The sequence below is a fragment of the Dendropsophus ebraccatus genome, chromosome 10, assembly GCF_027789765.1.
Source record: "Dendropsophus ebraccatus isolate aDenEbr1 chromosome 10, aDenEbr1.pat, whole genome shotgun sequence".
Taxonomy (NCBI): Eukaryota; Metazoa; Chordata; class Amphibia; order Anura; family Hylidae; genus Dendropsophus; species Dendropsophus ebraccatus.
In genome coordinates, this window is record NC_091463.1 from 77,576,126 (window position 1) to 77,595,853 (window position 19,728).

Below are 19,728 nucleotides of genomic sequence, written 5' to 3' on the forward strand. Positions count from 1 at the left end.
TGTATCCAGATAAGATGGAGTCTATGATCATAGTTGTATCCAGATAAGATGGAGTCTATGATCATAGTTGTATTCAGATAAGATATAGTCTGTGATCATAGTTGTATCCAGCTAAGATGGAGTCTATGATCATAGTTGTATCCAGATAAGATGGAGTCTATGATCATAGTTGTATCCAGCTAAGATGGAGTCTATGATCATAGTTGTATCCAGATAAGATGGAGTCTATGATCATAGTTGTATCCAGATAAGATGGAGTCTATGATCATAGTTGTATCCAGCTAAGATGGAGTCTATGATCATAGTTGTATCCAGATAAGATGGAGTCTATGATCATAGTTGTATCCAGCTAAGATGGAGTCTATGATCATAGTTGTATCCAGATAAGATGGAGTCTATGATCATAGTTGTATCCAGATAAGATGGAGTCTATGATCATAGTTGTATCCAGCTAAGATGGAGTCTATGATCATAGTTGTGTCCTGCTAAGATGGAGTCTATGATTATAGTTGTATCCAGCTAAGATGAAGTCTATGATCATAGTTGTGTCCAGCTAAGGTGGAGTCTATGATCATAGTTGTTTCTTATTGGAGCTAACCAATGCTGATGAAACACCAAAGGACTTAGACTGGGTTCACACTTAGTATTTTTAGCCAAACCAGTAGTGAATCTGTCACAGAGCATAACTATAAGGGTGTGTTCATACTATGGAATATGCGTTGAATTTTGAGCGGATTCCATGTGAAAATGCATGCAGAATCTGCTCGAAATTCTGCCCATAAAAAAAATTTATATTTAATTTTTTTGTGTGTGTTGAATGGGCTTTCCGTTCATTGCGAAATTTCCGTCATTTTGTCACTGTAGCTATAATCACCTGTAATTGAGATTTTGTCACTAGACTCACTCATTACTCAAACCCCATTCTTTCCATGTGACCATACCCACCTTATCCGTCACTCAAAAAAAAAAAAGCAACAACAACTTTTGTTAGAAATCACAAAAAAAGTGGAAAAAAAAGGGAACAAATAGACACTGACACATTTCAGTTTTCATGGTTTTCGGTGAAATGTTTATTTAAACATTCTAATTAAAGATTGGATTACTACATCAAAACACCACTTAAAAAAGAAGAAATTGGTAAGCAGTAGAGGGGTTAGTTGGTACTTTACAAAACGATAGGTTTCACTTCAAATATAAAGTTTTTATTTTCTTTTAATAATTAACAATCATAGTAAATACAAAAAGGACATTATACATCTTGTAGTAGCCTCCAGAGCGGCGCTCTCCAATCTGAGGTCCTTCGTCTGTTGCAAAATTAGTAGTAGTTGTGCAGCAGCTGGAGGGCCACAGATTGGAGACCACTGTGCTGGAGATTCACAATTATCTTTACACAAATGTGTTGTTATTGATGGCGAACACAGATATCACATCAGTCTGCAGGGCAAGAAACTCTCTCACACGCTAGTATCATACTCTAACCTCCAAAGAAAAAAATCTCTATTTTCTACACACAGCCTCTGGTTCTCTATGTAACAGTAGGTTTGGCCTAGCTCGTGCTTCACCTAGAGAGCACCTAAGGTATACAAGCCCCCTAGGCCTTAAGGATACGGCACATTATTGTCTGCCATTTTGTTTTTGGCAGGAAGTGATGGCATTGGGTTTTAGAATGAAGAATGTAGAGGGCTTTTATCTACTGACAATGGTTTTGGTGTCATAGAGATATGGCAAAACTAAAACATACACAAAGTAGCAGCTGGGCCAATGTGACCCTGTGGGGCTTTATTTTATGTAAAGAAGATGGTATGGCATTAGTCTCTTTATTAGTCCACAGATCCTGAAATGTAGAGCAAAAGCCAAAACCATGAGGATTGACATGACGTCCATGGTCACCACAAGGGAAGAATCCCAAAAGGTAAGTTTTTCAAGTTATGTTTTTGAGACCAAAAACACTGGATGTTGGAAACTGGTTGCTGGTTGCATGGATGTTTTTGCTTACAGGGGTTCCTACATGACAATGATGGAGTCAACAGTTTTACAAACATTATAAGAAACAGAAGTTAATAGAATAACTGGCTCTGCACTTATTTCCGGGTAGAATTTAAGGAACGTGGTTTTCTTAACCATGACTGAGGTACAAGAACAGAGGTACTTACGGTCTATCGTCTCATCTGCTTTGTTCTCCTGCACAGAAATCTGAGCGTTGGTGGCACTAAGGTGACCATATGGTGGAGTGTGAACTCTATGTTGTTACCTGTTTACCGAAAGATTTCGCACGACAGTATCATTGGTGCAATTCCAAAATCTAGAAGGGGGCATGACATTGTCATGTTCTCTTTAACACCAAAGAACTATGGAGCATTATCCAAATATGTACTACTCTAATAAGATCTGTTTCTTGCTCATATATATAGTGAAATATGTGCAGTTTACATGAATAAAAACTATTGGGGGGGGGGGCTGTGGTTGAGACTGGACAAAGCTGGACTGGACTGTCAGAATTGGCAGGCACCAACTGTTTTGTTGCATCCATACATGTATACTATATAGTATAATATCTGGATACAGAGTACATATTCACCTCTTCTAGACACGACATCAATAAATGACCAGTCTTTGTCTAATTTTTTGGGTAGTGGCCATGTAAAATAAAACAAATTAAAGAGCCCCTGGATGTCAACTCCAATATTAAACCTCTCAAGTTAGGACATGGTAGCTACAACCCTTCTCACAGTTGTATTTATCCAAGAGTTCACATTGCATGGCATGAAGCAAACACAATATTTCGTTCACATTTCTACATTTCTTCTAAGAACCCTGGTAGGTCATGTGTTAAATAATAAACACATTGATTTAAAAGGATTAAAACACAGACACGTGTGGTAACCTTCACCAAGACAGTAATGGAGGACCACCACTGTAGTCACTGAGGTGCAGGAGAGATTAGAGTGGAGAGATTATTTTGGAACATGCAGCCTGCAACGTTTTAAGATAGTTGGCAAATCAAGTCCTTGACTAACACACGGGTTATATGGCCAGGGTCTTCTCTGTTACAGTCTCTGTTTTGATTTGTTTTGTAGTTGTAACTTTTATGAATCCCAAACTTGTTTCTTCCTCTTGGGTTCTTTCCTCTTCTTGATAGGTAGTGAAGCTCACCTGCGGTAGGCCGATTTTGAACCCTTCTTGAGAGCTTTCTTCTTGTGTCTCTTTACTTGATTCTGCTTCTGATCCCGAGTTTGAGTTCAGAGATAATTTGGGAAATTTATACTTTGTTGACTTGTCTTTACTGGTGTCACCCTCATTGTCTTTCTGTATCCCACTATTGTCTACCGTGTATTCCCCCTTAGATCTATTTGAGAGAAACCCCAGAGAAAGCCGACCCATCCCTGACTTTGAGTCACCCTCCATAGTTGCCATCTCGGTTCTTGCAGACGAGCTTATTATGTGATCTTCACCCTTTTCTTTTTTCTTAAAACCAGAGAAAGCGATTTTAGGAGACTTAAATTTTGAGGTCAAAGAGCTCTCTGTGCCTTCATCTTTGGATTCAGGCTCTTCTGTCTTGACCAATTTTAGATTCATTTCAGAGTCTATTTCTTTTTCTTTGTATGGTGATGAAAATTCAACCTTAGGAAACTTAAGTTTACCAACTTTTACAACCCCACCTTGAGTGGATACCTCGGTATCCCCATTCACGTGGCCAGAGGTTCCATTTATATTTACTTCCCCAGAATTCACCTTTGAGGAGGAAAACCCTAATCTGGGGAACTTGATCTTTGAAGACTTAGCTGTGACATCACTAGAGTCTACATCAGTTTCTTCTTCTCCATTCACATCAGACCCTTTACCTTTGCCTTTTGATCGACCAAAAGAAGGTTTCATTTTTATTTTTGGTAACTTAATCTTTAAGTCTGGACCTTCAAATTCTAGGCTTGTATCTGCATCAGATACTAGACCTGTGCTCTTGTCTTTGGTTTTGCTCAGAGAAAAAATATTCTTTTTTATCTTTTTCCCTTCTTGCTGATCTGACTCTGACTTTAATTTGGGTGGAGAGAGTTCCACATCACCAGATGCGGCTTTTGGTAAACCAACTGCTAATTTTGGTAATTTTACTTTGTACTTCTTTTCAGCATCATCTTCAGCCGTGTTATCTTTGTATTCCTGCTTGATTTTGCTGCTCTTCTTTGCAGAACCACCTCCTTCCAAGTCCAGTTTAGCTCCATCCACTTCATATTCCCCATGTGCTTTAATCTTAGGAGTAGACAGTTCCACATCTGGCATCTTGAACAGTGACTTCTTTCCCTCAGATTCCTCATCAAGAGACATCTCCATTTCATCATCTCCTTTTCGTCCTGTTAGACCAATTGTTGGCATCTTAATTTTGGGCATTTTTAGTCCCATATCTAATTCTAGCTCTTCCAGATTTGATGAAGTGATGCTTTTTACCTTGCTAACTGCATCGACATGAGTACTTTCTAAGGAAGCCCCGACTCTTTCGCCTTCACCACCTGAAAACCCGACATCTGGCAAAGTAACTTTTGGCATTTTAAACTTAAACTCTGTACTTTCCTCAGAAGGATGCAAAGGTTCAGTGCCGGCATCTGTAGTTCCTTTTGATATCCCAAATGATGGCATTTTTATCTTGAAAGTGCGGCCATTGTCAAACTCTTCATGATCTGAGACCTTCACATCACTTTTCACTGCCATTTTATGGTCACTTTCAAACTCTCTGTCCTCTCCTCCTTTCCCTTTGAGAGATCCTACTTGGAGCTTGGGCATTTTTATTTTGAAGCCCATGATGCCTGATTCAGAGCTGTCTTCTGTTTTAGATGCCCTGACATCCGCTTTAACAGTACCCTCCTCTACTCCTGTCATGGAGCCACCAAATTTAGGCAGCTTTATTTTTGGCATTTTGAGCTTTAGATCATGTTGTTCACCTTCAGAACCACTTGATTCTACTTTGAGTGACTTGGATAAATCACTCATTTTCAGGTCATCTTTGCTCAGGCTAATATCTAGTTCCAGCTCTGGAGCTCTTATTTTGGGAGTGGACATTTTTGGGAGTTCCACAGATGGCAAACTGAAGGTTCCTTCAGTGGTACTTGCTTCAGCCCTCAAACCTTGCACTTTATAATCACTTTCAATGAATGGTATATCGTCTTCATCTAGTTTTACTTTTGGAAGTGAAATATCTACATGTGGCATTTTTACTTTAGGCCCTTTAATTTTTCCTTCAGCTTCAATGCCTTTAGCTTTAACACCACCAATGTTTACCTTGGCTTCCAACTCCTCAAGTTTCGAAAGTTCAACTTTTGGCATCTTTATTTTGGCAGATGATTTTTCCATGCTAATATCAGCCTCATGCTCTAAACTTACTTTGGGCAAACCAATATCTAATTCGACATCTGGAACTGGAATACCCAAGGATGGGAGCTTGGGTATTTTTAACTCTCCTTCATATCTTTTAATGTCTGCATCAGAAACATCAACTTCTACTTTTGGTATAGATGGACAGATGTCTGGTTTAGCACACGGGACTGAAATCTGTAATTCTTGTGCAACTGAAGGTGCAGATATTTCCAGAGAAGGGATCTTTATTTTATCACTAAGGTTAAGGTCAGAATCTTTCGGCCCCACTGACTTTTTGGCTTCTGCCTTTGAAAGTGACACTTCAGCTGTTCGTTCACTCTTTAGTCCAAAAGAAGGTAACTCAATCTCGGGGATTTTAACATCAGGCATATGGAGATCCCCCTTTGAACCTTTTACAGTCAAATCCACTTCTGGTGCCTTGACTTTTGGAGATGACATTTTAAATGTGGGCATCTTTATAAATGATGTCATTCCTTCGCCACCTTCAGTCTCTAGAGACACTTTTGCTTCCTTTGCTACAGTCTTATCTTTCTTACTTTTATCTTCTGGAGAACTTACTTCAAGTTTTGTGCCAGAAACATCTATATCTTTCCTTGATATTCCAAATGAAGGCATTTTGATAGCTGGCATTTTCATTTTTAGCTCTCTGCCTCTTCCCTTGGCTTCAGGGCTTTTTTGGTCAAAATCAGCAGAAACTTCACCAGCTTTTGCTGATTTAGATGGGGACATTTTACCCTGAACTTTAGCCTCTTCATCACTGGCTTTGCTTTTTCCGAATTTTGGCATAGAAAATTTAGGAAGGTTTATCTTTACATCTGGAACATCAATAATAATCTCAGATGGTTTGTCCATAACTGGAGACGCATCTCCTTTGGGAAGTGCAATATCAACCTCTAACTTTGGAGCTGCAATATCAAAAGATGGAAGTTTAACTGATGGTAGTTTACTTTTTCCATCAGAAGATAAGTCCGCCTGACCAGCAGAAGCATCCACCTTCTTTTTGCTGGCTTTTGTTTCTACTTCAACTTCAGCATCATGCTTTGATTTGGGAAAAACTATTCCAAACTTTGGCATTTTCATTTTTGGTCCTTTGATTGCAACTTCGGTGCCTCCTTCAGCATCTGTTGTTTTTACATCTGCTTCACCTTTCTTAGTTTTGGATCCAGAAATACCAAGTTTACGAAATGAAAACTTTGGTGCTTTCCATTTGGTATCACCATCACCAGAAACAGTAGCTGCCAAATCTTCTTTACTAGACATATCAGCTTCAACTGTTGGAATGCCTGCAGCAATGTCCACATCCGGGATTTTTGGTGACGATATCTCAAGAGATGGAAGTTTCACTGTTGGCAACTTTATTTTTACTTCTTCATCTTCTATCACTGGCTTTTCCAGTTTTACTTTAGGAAGTTTCACTTCAGCCTTTTCCTTTATTTCACCAACACTGACCTCTGTGGATTTTCCAAGGCCAATCTCAACTTTTGGCAAACTCATCTTTACTCCTGTATCTTCTGTGTCCACCCCAGTCTTTATTTCTGTAGTAAGGTGTGGTGAACATATGTTACCAATTACCTTTGGCACATCAAGTTCAACAGCCATATCTTTGGCTACGTCACTTAGCTTAGGAAGATTTAACTTTGGCATCTGCAATTTAATGTCTTTGTCTTCAAAAGATTCCTCCATTACTTCAGTCTTCACCTTTGGGAAGTTTAAGTCAACATTAAGGCTCGGAGCATCTATCTCGAGAGACGGCATTTTAATGGAAGGAATGCCTATCCTGGCATCTGCAGTCTGGCCATCAAATGCTATGGAATCCAACTCTACTTTTGGAAGCTTAATCGCAGCTTTAGGCTTTTCAACTGAAATACCTAAATCACTTTTCAGTGATGTTAAACTGAGATCAAAGGTTTTAGTCTTGGGAACAGAAACATCCATGTCGAGGGCCACTTTTTTATCTTCTTTCAGTTTGTCTCCTTTTATTTTTGTATCACTAGCAGCCATGTGAATTCCAACTTTTGGAGGAGACATGTCAGGTTTTCCTAGTTTTGTTGTCATGTCAAGTTTGGGTAAGGAGACTTTGGGCAATTTAAACTTCAAGTCTGGACTCTCTATTTCTGGTGCTTTTTTGTCTACCTTCGATGTAGAGATGGTGCCCTCCAATCTACTTGTCTCACTGTCTTGGACTTTTGGTAAGGAAATGTCAACTGATGGCATCTTAATTGAAGGAAGTTTGAATATTCCCTCTACTTCTGTAGAAGAATCTGATCCATCTACCTCAGACTTCTCTTTTACTTGTAACCCTCCAAAACTTGGTAGTTTGAGTTTAGGACCTTTAATTTTAAGTTCTTCATCTTCACTTTTCCCAGCTGCCGCCTCTAACTCATCTTCCTGGACATCACTCTTTAAGCCCAATTTAGGAAGACCTATTTTGGGCATTTTAAGTGTAACACCTGGAATTTCAATAGTACTTTCTGCTTCGACTTTCTCAGATTTCACTTCTGTTTTTGTAATAGCACCAGCATAGGCATCTTTAACTTTCATGCCTACCTTAGGAGTACTTATTTTGGGCATCTTAAGACTCACATCTGGAACCTGAATAGATTCAACAGAAAGCTCTTCTGACTCCATAGATAGGTCTAAGTCCAACTTTGGAGCAGAGATGTCAATAGACGGAAACTTTAGGGAGCTTCTCTTTTGACTATCAGGACTATCTCCTTCAATTTTCCCTTTAGGAAGAGAAATTCCAATGTGTGGGGCTTTTAAAGAAGGCATTTGTACTTTACCCTCAGAATCTTTGCCCTTAACATCTTTTTTGACTTGCGGAGGGGTAACTTTCACAGCAGAATCTAGAGTTTTGGTGGACATGCTAAATTTTGGAAGCTTGATCTGTAGACCTCTGCTTGTAGAATCTGGTGTCTCCACTTCTACAGAACCTTCAACTTTTGGTAAACTTAAATCAACATCCAATTTAGGTGCTGCTATTTCCACTGAAGGTAATTTGATTTCAGTCTTTGGCCTTCCATCCACTTGAACTGTAAGGTCTTGTGTTTTTTCTAGCTGTGGTGTACAGATTCCTACTTTTGATATGGATGGGACACTTATTTTAGGTGCTTCTACCTCAGCACCACCTACCGGCATCTTAATTTCAACATCCGGGATCCTAATCGAAGTGCCTAGGCCAGTTGCTTTAATACTTTCATAAGTTTCTGATGTCTCGTTTTTCTTAATTGTCATTGGTATATCAAGTTCCACCTGTGGAGTCTTAAAAGACATCTCTTCTTTGGCTTCAATCCCAACCTGCGGTAAAGCAATTCCAATCTTTGGAGCTGCAATTTCAATGTCTGGCTTTGCCACTGTAACATCAACTTTTGGTTTCTTTATTTTAGGAACAGCAATACCAACTTGAGTTGTAGACTTCTCTTTCTCTTTGGCCTCATCTTGAACTTTCCCTGAAACATCTTTAGCCCCAGAAACATCCAGAGAAAGTCCCCCAGCAGCTGCATCTTTGACCCTAAGTCTTGGAAATTTTATCTTTAGTCTTTTCTGTTCTGTGGTGGTTACTTTGGTAGTAACCTCTGTGCTCTTAGTCCCAGCAGTGACTTCTGTTCCTCCCTTGCCTTTTAGGATTTTGGAAAACTTTGGGAAGGAGAATTCAACGTCTACTGGTGGAATGTCCAAGCTGGCAGCAGAAAGTTCTGAACCTTTCACGGCTTCAATGGAGGCTTCCGATTCCTTAACTTGACCTGGAAACTTCTTTTTTTTCTTCTTCACAGGTGTCAGGCTTTTAACAGTCTGAAAAAAATAAGATATCTTATTACTACATGAACTGTATGGGCCCTATTCCACTGGACGATTATCGTTCGCATAATCGTTAACGATTAACTATCTCAAACGACCGCTACTGCGAAAGACCTGAAAACGTTCACTCATTTCCATGGAACGATAATCGTTACTTATGATCGTATTTGCGATAGTTTTTTCTTTGCTATTTCTTCGCTATTGCGTTCGTATCTACTGCGAACGACCGAATGACGTCTTATTCAATGCAAACGATTTGCAAACGTTTTGTGAACAAGCAACGATAAAAATAGGTCCAGGTCTTATAAAGCGATCAACGATTTCTCGTTCGGTCGTTAATCGTTAACTGCATTTCAACCGAACGTTTATCGTTTAGATTCGAACGATTTAACGATAATCTGAACGATAATCGTCCGGTGGAATAGGGCCCTATGAAAGAAGGCTATTTTGGTAATTATATTAATATAAAATGCTTTTACTTCAGAACCAATGAATCATACTGTACATTTACTGTACGCAGGGCCATATTCACAGCTATTGCAGCCCTAGCCAATAACCCTAAATATACTCCAACTGTGTTATTGCAGGTAAACAGTACCTCACATCTCACCAAAAAAAGGATGCCAGCATATACTGTAGTGCGCAGCAGCAGTTCCTTTCTTTTCAAAGTGACAGGGACTAAAGCTGGGCAATTGGGTTGCTGAGGCCACCATACGATTTTTGATGAGATGCTGGCATAGACCTGGGACATACAGCAATGATGCAGTGGCTAGCTTGGGTAACAGCTGTGTATAGTGCAGGGCTGTGTGTGTAAGTACAATGCAGAACTATGTGTGTTTGTGTGTACACTGCAGAGCAGTCTGAATGTGTTGTGCAGATCTGTGTGTGTGTGTGTGTGTGTGTGTATGTTGCAGAGCAGTAAGAGTGTATTGTGCAGAGCTGTGTGTGTATATTGCAGAACAGTATGGGGGACACTTATGAAGCACTGAAAGTTGCTAAATTTTTGCATTTGGCCCCTCTACGCCAGTCACGCCGGAAGGGCGGAGAGGGGGCAGAACGTGGGGTGCAGCCTCTGCGTCCACGAAACTTCACTAGGTGTACACACTGGTGCACACAGGATTTATGTCGAGGCAGTGTGCCTCTACATAAATTCAGGGTGCATCGGCGCTGCGGGGACATCTTTAAGGCTGTCGCAAAATGAAGACAGACTTAATAAATGTCCCCCTATGAGTGTATTGTGCATACCTGTGTGTGTACAATGCAGAGCTGTATGAGTGTATTGTGCACACTTGTGTGTTTGTGTGTACAGTGCAGAGCAGTATGAGTGTTTTGTGCAGACCTGTGTGCGTAGATTGCAGAGCTGTATGAGTGTATTGTGCAGACCTGCGTGTTTGTGTGTGTGTGCATAATGCAGAGCAGTATGAGTTTATTGCGTAGACCTGTGTGTGTGTACTGTGCAGACATGTGTGCGTACAGTGCAGAGCTGTATGAGTGTATTGTTCAGAGCTGTGTGTTTGTGTATGTGAACAGTGCAGAGCAGTATGAGTGGTATTGTGCAGACCTGTGTGTGTGTGTACAGTGCAGAGTAGTATGAGTGTATTGTACAGATCTGTGTGTGTGTGTACAGTGCAGAGCAGTATGAGTGTATTGTGCAGAGCTGTGTGTGTTTCTATAGTGCAGAGCTGTGTTCACAATGTACTACTGTAGTAGTAAACAGGCAGCACAGGTGTTTTTCAAAGGTTCCCGACTCCTGAGGATAATTTTATACACAGCTCCCCTGACACCACAATGTAATGTTGGCTCCCCCCACCCATGTGACTGATCACAAGGGCATAACAGCATAATTCTTAAAGTGAATCTGTCAGCTGCAATTTACAATCCAAACTTCTGACACTATTAAGGCCCTATTCCACGGAACGATTATCGTCCGTATTCGGCCGAAATCGGCCGTTACGGCCAATGATCGTCCGTGGAATAGGAGGCAACGATCAGCTGGCATCGTTCATCGTTCATGAAGCAGACCTCCACCATATCCTATGGGCTCCTAAGCCCCCCTGCACCTCCCCCGGCCCTTCATGGACTTACCGCTCGCTGCTGCGTGGAATGGCGGCGGCAGCGAGCGAGGAACGAGGAGCAAACGAGCGCTGACAGCATTTTTCTCCATTATGGAAGCACAGATTGATATATGGAAGGTACCATGTGTCTTCTTGGCGTCACAGCTATTTAAGTTTTAGCAATTTGAAATGTATATTGCAGCTGACAGATTTACTTTACACAAGGTCCCCATTGTGCAGCAATCTAGGCTGCTACTGGCCTATACTGTGTCCCCTGTGTTAGGAGATATCAGTATACATATTTTTTTTACAAGTATGTACCATTTTTGGCATCTTAGCTTTTGGACCCTTGACTTCCACACTCCCGGAGCTTGGAGACACGGTAACATCACTAGACGGCACTGTCCTTTTCAGGCAGTAAGAGACTTTATATTGCTCTGCATACTGGAGGATCTTCAAGGCATCTTCATACTTAATGTTTTCAAAGTAAACTCTGGCACTGAGAATCTGGTCCCCTGTGAGAGCAAACAACAAAATTAGATTTATATAGTGAGTCTAAGACCCACCGTATCCCCTTCTCCCTTATTCACAATTTTCAATGTAACTTTGGGTTGTCACCACAATGGGAAGTTTATTACACTCTATGAGGGAGATTTATCATACATGGAGTAAAGTGAAACTGGCTCAGTTGCCCCTAGCAACCAATCAGATTCCACCTTACATTTTCCAAAGAGTCTGTGAGGAATGAAAGGTGGAATCTGATTGGTTGCTAGGGGCAACTGAGACAGTTTCACTTTACACCATGTTTGATAATTCTCCCCCTATATCCTATGTTTTTATGAATTACCATCTCCAATATCCTTATGTAGATGTGTATCCCATCCAGGGGGTGGCAGACAGGAAAGAAGGTCTCACTTGGTACTGGTTGAAACCACTGCTATCCATCTTGGACAGAAGGTGTTTGTGCTTGTTTCCCTTAAAGGGGTTATCCAGTGAAAATCTTTTTCTTTCAAATCAACTGGTTTCAGAAAGTTATTTAGACTTGTAATTTACTTCTACTTAAAAATCTAAAATCTTCCCATACTTATTAGCTGCTGTATGTCCTATTTTCTTTTCAGTCTGACACAGTGCTCTCTGCTGACATCTCTGTCCATGTCAGGAACTGTCCAGAGCAGGAGAGGTTTTCTATGGGGATTTGCTGCTGCTCTGGACAGTTCCTGACATGGACAGAGGTGGCAGCAGAGAGCACTGTGTCAGACTGGAAAGAATACACACCTTCCTGCATGACATACAGCAGCTGATAAGTACTGGAAGATTTGAGATTTTTAAATAGAAGTAAATTACAAATCTATATAACTTTTTGAAATTAGTTGATTTGAAAGAAGAAGATTTTCGCTGGACCACCACTTTAAACTGTAACTGTCATCTATCACACTGATTTATCAGAGGTCTCCCGACTCCCAGAGCTATGCGGGCTGTGGCTGCTGGGGAGGATGATGGCAGGGGGATGCTCAGTGTCCCTCCAGTGCTCTGTGTCCCTCAGTGTCCCTCTGCCATCATCCTCTCCAGCAGCCACAGCCCGCACAGCTCTGGGAGTCGGGTCGTGACATCACCATTTTATCCAGGAAGTGACATCACCATGTTATCCAGGAAGTGACATCAACATTTTATCCAGGAAGTGAAGCCTTGATGCAGTAGTAGTGCAGGGAAAAAAGCACTTTATAAGCATTTCCCATAATAAGTGTATATTGGTTATTTGTATAACTTTTGGGGGGTAATACAATACTTTAACAATAATTTTCGCCAGACTTCTCCTTTAATGGGGATCTCAGCACCTGGACCCCAACGTCTGACTTGTGTATGACGTATCAAGTTTTTTAAAGTGATACGTACCCAATATTCTCCTTCTAACCCTTTTTTACCCTATGGAGCAGGGATCTCTAAAGAGGGTCTTACGACCTATTTTTTTTTTTTTACCCCACCCCCACCCCCTCCCCTTGGACCCAATGGCGGGAGATAAAGAAAAAAAAAAAGAAAAAGAAACAACTTCTTAATATCTTTTCCTACATTCGAAGAACGCTGGTACTAACCGTCATTTCTCCAATATTGCTTCCATCCTTGTACACATTTATTCACAGTATTGTACCCCCGCTTTCCCCTTTGATGCCACAGCTCATGTCCCAACATAGTGCTGGCTTTACCACCTATTAAATGAGTAAACTTTATGCACCTTTGACCCTGACCAATATTTACCTTCAAGCAGGGACAAGGCTTTGGCGGCAGGGGAGTCCTTGAGGACATCGGAAACAAAGAGTCCATCCCTTCCTCCTCCAGAGATGCTTATACCAGACATTCCAGCCTGTGCCTCAGTTTCTACAATCACCTCCACCAACTCTGAAGATCTTAGCTTCTCCTGGAGAAACATGTCATGGCAAATTTATAAAATGTTAAAACCAAAGGTCAATCATAGTAACGTCTCCCAGGTCTCCTTCTGTGTAGCAATTAGCTGATAATCCTGTTTCTCTCGCATTGATGGTTTAGTTGCATATAATTTATAATCCCCGATGTAAAGGGAAAGGCCATGTTCACACGCTGTATGAGGCCGGCCGTTCCGTGACCAGGCCAGGTCTCTGAAAAGATCATCCAGTACCAGCCAGATGATCTTTAGTGCTAAAGAGTTCTGATGCGGGTGCATCCGTGCACGCCCGCATCAGAAATCTCCACTGCACACCATGGAGCGTGCGGCCAGAACCGCTCGCTCCATAGTGTGCACTGACAGGACATGTCAGTTTTCTACGGCGCCGGGAGAAATCGTACTATGTGTATATGCTCCGGACGGGGTTCCCTAGAGGCCAAGTAACGTATATTTTCATATAATCACGGCCATTGTTGCTATGTGCAACAACGGCCGTAGTTTTACGAAGATATACGTAGTGTGAACATAGCCTAAGGCCTTATTACCATAAATGGAAACAAAGACATAATGTAAAACCAAGCCTTCATATGTCATGAACTAGCTACATAGCTTCTTAACTGAGATGGGATATGTAAAGTAAAAAAAAAAAAAAAAAAAAAGTCCCACCTCTGTGATCTTCACACTAGTCTCCATCGTGGGTTCCTCTTGTTCGGCAGAGTTTCTTTGCCCTTTCAGTAGCAAAACTTTCTTCAACTCTGCGTGTAGTTTCTCCTTCTGTGCCTGAAAACAAGTGAACCTTATCAAAGACAGGAACTACTACTACCACCACCACCTCCATCAACTATAGATACGACCACACTGGTTCAGTGCACAATCCCCATTCTGATCCAATAGGGCTTGTGCACGGAACTGACCCAGCATGGTTCTATCCATAGTTACCTAAAGTTCTGGCGGCAGGAGCAACTGCACACCGATCAGGTGAGGAGACATTATGACAGGTACCCTTTAAGTGGTCAGTTCTTGGTTATAGGACCAAAGGGGTAATGTTTCTCCTTGAGGAGAGCATCATGTGAAGACTCCACTGGGGATTCTGGGAAAAAAGATATGTAAAGCAGCTCCTCCCTGGAGGTTACTATCCCTTTTAGTCAGTGTGGGTAATCTTTCCTTCTAGAGGGATTTCTGGCTTGGCTTAAACACCCAGTCATGTTGTTAGGCTTCTAATCGGAGGCAAACACTGACTTAAAGGGAAATCTACCTCCAAAAAGTGGCGTCATGACCTATGTACAGTGAACTGTGGACTTCAGGTTCAATCCAAACTTGCATTGAAATATGGGGGAAATGAGTAGTGGAACTTTGGCATCTTCCCAAATGAGCTGGACAGGAAACTCCAGCGAATTTTATTCACAGGAAAGGCCAATCCTAACACGTAAGCCATACTGGCACAGAGTAAGACAGGAAAGAAACGTTCAAGACGGACTGAGAAGAGAGGTGAGGGAGACATTGCTGCCTGAGGCGAACTCTGAAATAGGGTCCTCTGTCCCCCCAAACTAAGATAAAACGTCCTGATCCTATGTGCAACCTATGCATGTTAGAATCAGGGTCATTCCTGCTCAACACTGATTAGTATAAAACACCATCAAATTATGTTCTGCAGAAGCAAAGGTGTGTATCATGATGTTCTGCAGAAGCTGAGGTATGTATTATGATGTTCTACAACAGCTGAGGTGTGTATCATGATGTTCTGCAGCACCTGAAGTGTGTATTATGATGTTCTACAGCAGCTGAGGTGTGTATCATGATGTTTTGCAGCAGCTGAGGTGTGTAGCAAGATGTTCTGCAGCAGCTGTGGCATGTATTATGATGTTCTGCAGCAGCCAAGGTGAGTATTATGATGTTTTGCAGCAGCTGAGGTGTGCATTATGCTGTTCCGCAGCAGCTGAGGTGTATTATGAGGTTTTGCAGCAGCTGGGGTATGTATTATAATGTTCTACAGCAGCTGAGGTGTGTATTATAATGTTCTACAGCAGCTAAGGTGTGTATTATAATATTCAGTAGCAGCTGAGGTGTCCATTATGATGTTCTGTAGCAGCTGAGGTGTGCGTTATGATGTTCTGCATCAGCCAAGGTGAGTATTATGATGTTTTGCAGCAGCTGAGATGTGCATTTTGCTGTTCTGCAGCAGCTGAGGTGTATTATGAGGTTTTGCAGCAGCTGGGGTATGTATTATAATGTTTTGCAGCAGCTGAGGTGTGTATTATAATGTTCTGCAAGGTATATTATGAGTTTCAGCAGCAGCTGGGGTATGTATTATAATGTTCTGCAACAGATGAGGTGTATTATGAGGTTCTGCAGCAGCTGTGGTGTGTATTATGATGATCTGCAGTAGCTGAGATGTGAATTATGATGTAGGTACTCAACAAAAAGTCCCCACCTTCTGGGCACTTGCAGTGGTGATGGCCAGGGCATTAAAGGGGTTATCTAGAAAAATATAGCTACTTTCTTCCAGGAACAGCATAAATCTTGTCTTTAGTTTATGTGTGGTATTGCAGCTCAATTCCAATATAGAAAATGGCATTACATTATACCACAATCAACCTGAGGACAGGTATGGCGCTGTTTTTCCGAGGAGGTAGCTATACTTTTTTCAGTTGTTCAAGCTGTATGTGACTGATTCCCTTCATGTAACAATGAAAAAGCCCATTCTGAGTTTTCCTATGGGACGCTATGATTTCTGTGTAGTCCCTGGCAATGTCCTGGTCTGAGGGATATAAACCAGCTGAGCAGACGGCAGAATTTTTTCATGGCAGGAAATAACTAAGAATCAAGTTAAGTCGGATTTAATGAATCTGGTATCAGATCCAGCGCTCTGCGGCTCTTCATCTAGTTGGAGAGCACAGGATGTCGGGTGGAGGAGATGACCCTGCCGCATGTTACTGCTCAGCCTAACATCCTTTTCCCTTTCTTCTAATGAATGAGAGGAAATTCTCACCGCTCGATCTGCGTCTTTGATTTCCTCCGGGGACAGGTGGGGGCGGCTGGCAGGGGGAGACCTCTGCTTCAGGGGACTGAACTTCTCTTTTACTGGCTGAAGAGAAAGTGAACAATTAAATCAGACAAAACTTACAGGGAACATGTCATGCTGAATATACAGGCCAGTCTACAGCCATCGTGTTATAGAGCAAGAGAAGCTGAGCAGATTAATATATAGTTTTGTGCTGGTCATGTGGGCGGTCCTGCTCAGTGATTGACAGCTCTCTTTATAAGCGTACATAAAGATAGCTGTCAATTACTAAGTAGGACCGCCCACTTGACTTCTTAGCTTAGAATGAGCAGAGAATTACATGAATAAATGACAATATGCCCTGGAAGTTTTCCAAAAAAACTATATATCAATCTGCCCAGCTTTACCTGCTCTATAACATGCTGCCAAAAGACTGGACAGGTGCCCTTTAAAGAAGAAAATATCATACCAAACAAAATACTTACAGGGGGTTCAGATACTTTACTGGACACATGACTCTCCGTTCTTTCTTCCTCTGCACCTACAGAAAATACCAAATTGTTAAGGTCATTTATGTATAAATCCTGCAAAATTATGTCAATTTACTCTACTGCATTTTGTTGCCCTGGGTTTATGCCACATAGAAGATCTGCATCGGATACGGAATTTATAGAGAAAGTACATTTCCCATAATTAAAGGGGTTTTCCAGGCAAAGTGGGCTGATACGCCGTCCTCTGGGTGGCTCGTGAGTCTATTTTGCCTGGAGAACCGCTTTAAGAGATGGATGTTCATACTGTACATTGTAATGTTATATGAGCTATGATCTTGTCTTTTTGCATATTATTCACCGATTCCAGGAGGCAGCCGGACAAATTTTAAGTTACAGTTTTGGATGTGATCAGAGAAGAAGACATGCTATAAACAGACATAATATACTGTAAATGCAAAGTATCTTCTCATTTTGGAATAATTTATTTCTGGGATCAACCTGCCAGTGAATAAAAAATTAAGCGCCACTCTTGTTTCAGTTTGTGTATGGTACTGCAGCTCAGTTCCTGAAGACAGGGGTGGTGCTGTTTCTGGAAGAAAGCATCTATGTTTTTTCTAATCCTGGATAATCTCTTTAACCCTTTCCCGCACGAGGACGTAACTACGTCCTCGTGCGGGTGCCGGCGTTCAGAGCGGGGCCGCGCAGCGACCCCGCTCTGAACCGCCGTGGTCCCGGGTGCCTCATGTAGCCCAGGGCCACGGCGATCGGACCGTGCCCGCTAATAAGGTAATCAGATGCAGGCTGCATCCGATTACCGGATCCATCGCTTCCCTGGTGTCTAGTGGCGGAGATCGCTCCCCTGGGACGTTGTCCCGGAGAAGCGATCTCCGTGTGTGGTGTCGGCCGGGGTCTCCGCCAATATGGCACTGATCCCGGCTCGGCACTCGTTTGTTTTCGGCTGCAGCAGCCAAAGCAAACGAGTGCCTATCTCATCGATCTATGCTGTATAAGTATATACAGCATAGATCAATGAGTGATCAGTGCACTTATACTAGAAGTCCCCCAGGGGGGGCTTCTTCTAGTATAAGTGTAAAAGTAAAAAAAAAAAAGTGTTGTTAATAATGAAAAAAAAACTCCCCTAATAAAAGTCAGAATCACCCCGCTTTTCAAATGTTATAAATAAAAATAAATAAACAAATAAATAAACATGTTTGGTATCGCCGCGTGCATAATCGCCCAAACTATTAATTAATCACATTCCTGATCTCGCACGGTAAACAGCTTAAGCGCAAATAAATCACAAAGTGCAAAATTGCACATTTTTGGTTGCATCAAATCCAGAAAAATTGTAATAAAAAGCGATCAAAAAGTTGCATATGTGCGATTAAGGTACCGATAGAAAGAACACATCATGGCGCAAAAAATGACACCTCACACAGCCCCATAGACCAAAGGATAAAAGCTTTATCGGTCTGGGAATAGAGCGATTATAAGGAACGTATATTTGTTAACAATGGTTTGAATTTTTTACAGGCCATCAGATACAATAAAAGTTATACATGTTACATATCGTTGTAATCGTAACGACTTGAGGAACATACATAACATGTCAGTTTTTCCATAGGACACACAGCATAAAAACGAAACCCCCCCAAAGAAAAAGAATTGTGTTTTTTTTTTTTTCAATTTCACTGCGCATATAATTTTTTTCTGGTTTCGCAGCATATTTTATGCAAAAATTAAGTACAATTAGTGACGCAAAAAATAAGGGCTCATGTGGGTCTCTAGGTGGAAAAATGCAAGTGCTATGGCCTTTTAAGCACAAGGAGGAAAAAACGAAAATGCAAAAATGAAAATTAGCCTGGTCCTGAAGGGGTTAAATCACCATTGAAAGTGTCCAGAGGGCAGGTTCTTCTTGTTCTGTGTACTGTATTAGGAACTTGAAAAAGAGGATTAGAAAAACATATCTGCTTTTGCTGTATGCGGATGTTGTGGCAGCTGGTGGGTGAGGGTGTTTGCGGGTAACCTTGTCACGGTGGCCAGGAGTGGCAGTACCCACCCCCCGGACACATGAGCACCGGTCCTTTGGTAGAACAGTAGTGAGGTGTGAGGGAGCAGGTGCGCCAAGGAGGTGACAGAGTCTGACACAGTAGGTAACTGCTCACAGGTGTTTAGTGCAAAAGTAATACAACTCTTGAGGTAGACTGTAAGTAGGGGTGAAGAACAGAGAAAGACTTGGTAGCGAGGGTAGTGTAGGGGAACTTGTCTAAGTAGTACAGTACTCTGCGGGGATTGTGATGTAGATACTTGCAAGAAGAACTTCTCATGCTCATGTACTGTATATATATGAAATGGACATATATGATGCCTTCTGTCCCACCAGCTCAGGGACCACCACGTAGGGTAGTACAAGTCCTAGTCCTCTGTCTCTAGGTTTAGTTCCCACAGAAGATTCTCTGTCAGTAAGATACGTTGGCACTTAGCAGCAGTGGCGGAACTACCGCCGTAGCAACGGTAGCCATTGCTATGGGGCCCGCCGCATCATGGGGCCCGGGGCCCGATCCTGTAATAGACCGGACCCGGAGAGAGGGGGGATCTATACTA

The 19,728-nt window shown here is 41.8% G+C and overlaps 1 protein-coding gene across 1 annotated transcript in view; it reads right to left on the reverse strand.

Annotated features, from left to right (window-relative positions):
- Positions 1-1,040: 1,040 nt before the first annotated feature.
- The window catches only part of PRX (periaxin), a 38,393-nt gene continuing 19,705 nt past the window's right edge, over positions 1,041-19,728 (reverse strand). Inside the window, exons 2-7 of the mRNA XM_069943482.1 lie at positions 17,119-17,174; positions 16,622-16,717; positions 14,299-14,412; positions 13,470-13,629; positions 11,538-11,731; positions 1,041-9,156 (exon numbers count right to left, since the gene is read on the reverse strand). Coding sequence (XP_069799583.1) covers positions 3,025-9,156; positions 11,538-11,731; positions 13,470-13,629; positions 14,299-14,325 — 6,513 coding nt within the window. The 5' untranslated portion in view covers positions 14,326-14,412; positions 16,622-16,717; positions 17,119-17,174 and the 3' untranslated portion in view covers positions 1,041-3,024. The remainder of the gene's footprint in view (positions 9,157-11,537; positions 11,732-13,469; positions 13,630-14,298; positions 14,413-16,621; positions 16,718-17,118; positions 17,175-19,728) is intronic.